Source organism: Festucalex cinctus, chromosome 1 (genome assembly GCF_051991245.1).
Source record: "Festucalex cinctus isolate MCC-2025b chromosome 1, RoL_Fcin_1.0, whole genome shotgun sequence".
NCBI classification, from domain to species: domain Eukaryota; kingdom Metazoa; phylum Chordata; class Actinopteri; order Syngnathiformes; family Syngnathidae; genus Festucalex; species Festucalex cinctus.
Window position 1 is genome coordinate 51487224 of NC_135411.1, and position 6581 is coordinate 51493804.

General features: G+C 35.8%; 1 protein-coding gene across 1 annotated transcript; it reads right to left on the reverse strand.

Annotated features, from left to right (window-relative positions):
• Nucleotides 1–516: 516 nt before the first annotated feature.
• Nucleotides 517–5574, reverse strand: cabp5b (calcium binding protein 5b). Its single transcript, XM_077494806.1, has 6 exons — nt 5353–5574; nt 3128–3155; nt 2908–3051; nt 2440–2549; nt 2216–2363; nt 517–2125 (listed from the first exon to the last, which is right to left on the reverse strand). The coding sequence occupies exons 1-6, from the start codon at nt 5401–5403 to the stop codon at nt 2097–2099; spliced, it is 510 nt and encodes a 169-aa protein (XP_077350932.1). The 5' UTR covers nt 5404–5574; the 3' UTR covers nt 517–2096.
• Between the last annotated feature and the right edge of the window lie 1007 nt (nt 5575–6581).

The window sequence follows — 6581 nt, forward strand, 5'->3', positions numbered from 1 at the left end:
CCAGTATGAGGATTACTCCGTCAGATCTAATCTGGCCCCGAGTGACAGATTATTCCTGAGATACTTTATATGTTGTCAGTATACTGTTTAATGACGTATGGCTTTGTTCAACATTTCACATTTCGTCATGCTATGAGGAGAGATATGAAATCGATCAATTGAAATGATTCATGAGGACACGTGAAGTTTCATTATGTGATACTTGCACCTGCAACAGGAAACAGTTTGTTGGGTATGTTGTCTCATTATTACACAACAGGATCAAAATTTAGGTTTCTTTACATCAAAAGAGGTCAATGGACAATGAGTTTGAAATACTGTGTATGTTACAGCATTATTAGATTAAGATTGTCAAGATGTCAGTATCAGGTGCATGGATTCATCTGTTTAATCTTTTGGGAGTGTGAAGGTGCAGATTGAGATTAGTATTACTTAATCCCTCATTTTCTAAATGTACCCCCCACCCCCCCCCCCCCAATAAATAAATAAATAAATAAAAATTAACGACTCATAAAATATTTGATAACTTTTATTTTTCACGAGAAACTCAGATATTGCATAGTTTTGATTGTCTATTTACATGTATTTTCTAGTGACTCATCTTCAATACTGTACAGATAAAACAAAATGCTTGTACAATACAATACAATACAACACGATACGAGTGAAATCCACACAGGAATGTCTGAACCAATATTTGAACCCAGAACCAATCATGACGTAGACATACCGACCACATGGTCCACTGTGCTAGTCGTGGAAGATTTGCACCATCTTGATATGATCAAACAAAACAAAGGGGGAAAATGGCTGCCATGAAAACAAAGGGGGAGTTAGCAGTTTTCAAAATAAGAACTTTTAGGATTATTTGTTAAAAATTACATGATAGAGCGGGGGTGTCAAACTCATATTAGCTCAAGGGCCGCATTGAGGAAAATATATTACCAAGTGGGCCGGATCGGTAGAATAATGGTATATAACTTAAAAACATTTACCGTCACTTATACGCAGGTTCAGTCAACTGTAAACATATTGCTTCAAAAAATAACACAAAAGCAAAGGGAACGCGGCAACATTTTGCCTGTCTGAATTCCGGACGTGTTAAATCTACCTGTTTTGCATATATATTGTTCCCAGAATGCATTGTGTGGTGCAGTTAATGAAGTTATAAGGACCTTGTCATATGCATTTGTGTTACCAGTAATTGAATTTGTGTTGTATTTATCACGTTTATGGTGGTCTATGATTTTTTATTTTTTATTTTTTTTTTAAACAACTTTAGCTTGTGCGTAAAATAATGACATCCAGGACGATTCCTTGTTTAAGATGCATTGCTCATCTGAGGACTGCTTGTGAAATTCCGAATTTATATGGATTGATTGTGGCCGGAATTGGTCCGACGACATTACAATTTTTTTATTTTACTTCACAAAATCGTCTCGCGAGCTGGATTAAACCCATTTGCCGGCCTGATCCGGCCCGCGGGCCGTATGTTTGACACCACTGTTATATAGTATGATCTGTGGAAAAAAAAAAATCACGTCTGGCCCAGTGAGTCTGCAAGTCTCATAATGGTTACTTCATTTTTAGCGCTTCGCCACCTTACAAGGCCCTCAAAGCGCTTTACATTCGACTACTCATTCACTTCAATTCACAGCAACTGGGAGTTCAGTATCTTGCTGAAGGATACTTCAATGTGGCATGGGATCGAACCCACAACCTCTGGGTTGGGAGACGACCACTCCTATCCATCAATGACTGACACCTCAAAAGCCTCACCATCTGTCTATGACATGGAGGCGGCTCCGTTTCATCGTACATGGAGCCCGAGACTGAGTTGTATCGTCCAACTGTACTGTCAATTGTGTCTGTCAAACACTGTTAACAAATGTGACAAAAAGTGATTTTTTTTTCGTGTGTGTGTGTGTGCGTGCTGGGAAGGATTGGTAAACTCCTCCCTTTAAAGTTTGTATATAGCAGTGCTACTGTATTGACAAGTCTGTGCTGTACATTTCTTTTTAATCAAATTGTTTTGCATAATAACACCCATGGGAAGAAAGGCAGGCTGAAGATGAAACAACCGTTCTTTGTCGTCTTCACTTCTGCGACATCATTCTCACAAACTCTATAAAGACATTGGGCAGAATTTTAAACACTTTTGCTTATTCTTCATTGTTTATGTCATGGATGTCATTTGCGTGGTGTCAAATCTCACCTTCAAAATCAACAGTCCCATCCCCATTGTCGTCAGCTTCTTTCACCACTGCTTCAATTTCTTTTTTGCTGGTTTGTTCCCCCAATAATTTCAGCATGGCGCGCTTCAGCTCATCGGATGTGATAGAACCATCACCGTCAAGATCAAACTGGAAGAGATGGGAACGTAGCCTCCGCTAAGGGCTGCTAAAGACCGCCAAGAGGAAACAGCGAGGCTGAGCTCACCTCTCTGAAAGCTTCTTTCAGTTCTTTTAGGCCAATCATATCTGCAGTTTCAGCCAGGAGCTTGGGAGTCATTAGCTCCATAAAGTCATCAAAGTCCACCCGACCTCCCACTGTGGTGACACAAAATGAAATGTTATATTAGTAGTAAAGCATACACTGCACTCGTGTCATTCGTGTTTCCTCCCTATTAATTATTATTTATTGTCATTTCGGCTATGTCTGCTATAGTCATAAAATTACATACATATAATTGTATACGTAAATAACATTTCCCACAACAAAGAAAGCATAGAATGATATTTTGTTGGCATTTCTTTGCAATCCCATCATGCAAGAATGATAGAAGCAATTGCTTGTTGCTATTGGCCTGTTCATATTTTTTTTTTTTTTTTTCACATTAGTCTTTGTTGTCATTGCACAGTGATTTCCAGCATAACCAATAGTCATTAGCATCCGACATTAACTTACAGTTCATGTTGATGTTTTGACTAAGTTCTATCAGCTCCATTTCGGTTGGCATGTAACCCATCGTCCTCATCAGGTTGCCCAAATCTTTGCAGGTTATGAAGCCATCTTTGTCTTTGTCAAACTCCACAAAAGCAACACGTAACTCTGGAGAACATGCAGAGAGAGATGGGTCAAAAGTTGCCCATTCATCCAAAATGTCCATGCAAAGGTTACTAATTACCTTCTACCTCCTCGTTAGTGAGAGCTCTCTGCAAAACAATAAGGATGGACACAAATAGTAACACTTTATTGTTTTTTTTCTGTGATTTTGTGATCAAATATGCATACAGTAATACATACAACTATTGCACCATGTATACTAGCTAATAATTAGTCACTTAACCAACTCCAAAGTATATAAATTAGGGCTGTCAAAGTTAAAGCGTTAATAGATTAATTAATCACAGAAAAATGTCGCATTAATCACGTATTAACGCAGATTAATCGCACAATTTTTTTTTTTTTACTGCATTTGAGCCTTTGAACGTAACCGCGGATGGTTACATTGAAGGCTGCGCAGGTCAGTGATGAGGTCAATGCACGGCATTTCCTACGCCTGTTGTTCCAAAATGAGCGGGGTGACTACAGTTGGTGTGCTCGGTGGTAAGTTTTGCTTTAAAAAAAAAACACCCCGACGGGACTTTAGATAAAACAAAAGTAATTTGTGTTTAATTAATTAATAATTGCTGAATTGCACTCAATTGATATGATGCTGTTACGTTTTGAGCAATACATCCATGCATACTATTGCGTACATGCATTTACTCAAGGTTTGCAAATGACATTCAGATAATAAAATGCGTTAATAATGTCAAAATATTACGGTATTTTCTATTTATTTTATATGACACAAATACGCAAGTAATTTAGCTGATTAATCGTGATTAATCAAAATTAAAAAGTGTGATTAATCAGATTAAAAATTTTAATCGTTTGACAGCACTAATATAAATAAAACTTCCAAATTAAAACACACACCACATACATGCACACGCTCACACGCACTCGCACACGCACACACACCCACATATACCGTATTTTCACGACTATAAGGCGCACCTAAAAGCCTTCAATTTTTTCAAAAGCTGACCATATAATATAATATATGACCTTATAATCCAGTGCGTCTTATATATGGATCAATATTGAGCCGCAACAGGTCTCGCTGTCAAGACGCTATCGGTGACCCTGCACGATCAATGACGCGCATGCGCAGAAGATCCCGCCATCTTGGATCACTAGCTAATACTAATACTTTACCTCAGAGAAAATAATAAAACAGCTGTTTATTCATTTTGGGAGTGAATGGAGTTGTCAGAAAGCTGGTTTGTAATCTATTAATAAAGTTTGACTGACCTATTGGACTGTTTTGTTGACATTCCCTTTAGCGCAGCACCATCTAATGGATGCATAACGTAACCCCAGCCTCTACTGTAGTGCCTTATACTGTATATGGAAAAAGTTTTAAAATATGTCATTCATTGAAGGTGCGCCCTATAATGCGGTACGCCTTATAGTCGGGAAAATATGGTATATATATATATATATATATATATATATATATATATATATATATATATATATATATATATATATATATATATATAGCAGGCTCTATGTATTATTATTATTTAATTAAGGTATTTATTGTTAGTAGTAATGCCTTTAAGATGCTGTTTTCCTATTGGATGATGATGCACATTTCAAGGTTGCATCTGATTGGTCAAAGACAGATTAAAGTGTACAATTCCATGTGAGTTTATTGCACATCTTTGCAATACACATATTGTATGTGCCTTCACAATGACAATATAGACATACATAACATTTATAATATACTGAATATGTGTGACACTGACACAACTGCAGGATTTTAAGCAGTAAAGGTTACGCTATTATTTTGAACATCTACTTGTCATATTCGTTGTTATAATTGAACCTATTAAAGATATTGTACATTTTGTTTGAGTGACTAATTATACCTTATCATGTCAGACCAAACTATTACATAATGTATGAAATTCTTAACATGATGCAATATAAACAGCATTTATTCTACTATATTGTTTCCAGTAGACAAAATCTGTAATGTATTCACATTTTTAGCTGTTTACTTTTATTTACGTTTTTGCATATTCTGTTTTATCTGGACTATAATATGCATATATCTATCTCATATCTACTATTTTAAAACGTACAAGACATAAAACAAGTTTTGACTTCTAATTCAGGCAATTCTAAATCAATTTTGATATGATAAATGTCGGTTTTGTCATTTTATTCACTAACATTTCACCACATTGCCACAACAAGAAAATAATTTCACAAATATTTCTTTCTTGCTCTCGAAAAGTTTGAGACCTAAAATTTAAGGAGAAAAAGCGGTGTGCAATCTGCATGACTTACTTGTCTCTTTTTCCCTCCCCTGAGGAAGATGCAGGCTTGTTTCAGGCTCATGCTGTCTGATTTTGTTCAGAAGAATAAATATTGAAAGAATGCACGTATTTATGTATGTATGTATGTATGTATGCTATCTTTATGGAGAGTGTCCGTACATAAGTGTAAAATGTCATCACTGGTGATCTGTGCATGTCAGAGAGGAGGGATGAGATCTCTCATGGATTATCTCTGCAGCTTTGGTCTGGAATAGAAACACAGGCTTAATGAAGCACAATTTCATATACAGCGCACATTCACACATCTGCTTTTTAGGATTTTTTTTTTTAAAGGACACAATTCCAGAAGATACACAATAACTGTTTGTATATAAAAGTGCATTCAATGTAAATGAATATGCTCTACTTGTTTACAACACTGATTATTAGGTAAATCTAATATAATGTCTAATATGTAAAGAATGTAGTATTTTTTGCAAAAAAAAAGGTTTGAGATGAGAGTGAGAACTTCAATCAGAACTGGCTCATTTTTTTAGTTGTTCAGAAATTGTCATTACAGTCAGAGAATAGAGTCTTACATTTATCTAATCACACATTTTTTGCCTAAATATAATATTCCCAAATTGACATGCAATTGTAATGTTATAGACACTTAAAAACAAGACACAAATTCAAATCAGCATACAGTAGATTGAATTTAGATGCAGGATTTACAGTCACATTCTGTATCAGACAGATACAGTAAATCCTGAAATCACTTTCATATCTTTTTACATAACAGCATTGGTCTGATCACGTACAGTAGGCATTCAATAGTTAGTTCTTTATGTTTTGTTTGTCTTAAATGTTGTTCTCTGCTTGCTGTAACAATAATTGCCATACGGCGACACAAATTAATTTCAACATGGGAAAACACTTTCACATAAATAACAGAACACATTACACATTTTAATTACATTAAACTAATTCAATTAAACTAAGTAATTATGTAAGTGCTGTAAGAAAGTTCCTATAGGCATATAGAATATCTTACAGTATAAATAACAAAATCACAACAACTTACATTTGAGACATATAGAGAAAAACCTCAAGACACAATTGAAAAACAATCACTGCAATTGGCTGGCATCTGGGTGCACCCCGCCTACTGCCCGAAGCATACTGGGATAGGCGCCAGCACCGCCGTGACCCTTGTGAGGAATAAGTGGTCAAGAAAATGGATGGATGGATACATAACAA

Bases quoted from the DNA above. Each gene is read 5' to 3' on its own strand.
- cabp5b (XM_077494806.1), bottom strand. From the start codon at position 5,403: ATGAGCCTGAAACAAGCCTGCATCTTCCTCAGGGGAGGGAAAAAGAGA. The intron at 3,052-3,127 runs GTAATTAGTAAC...CATGTTCTCCAG, and splicing joins CACTAACGAGGAGGTAGAAG to AGTTACGTGTTGCTTTTGTG. The intron at 2,126-2,215 runs GTGAGATTTGAC...ATGTCTTTATAG, and splicing joins TGGGACTGTTGATTTTGAAG to AGTTTGTGAGAATGATGTCG.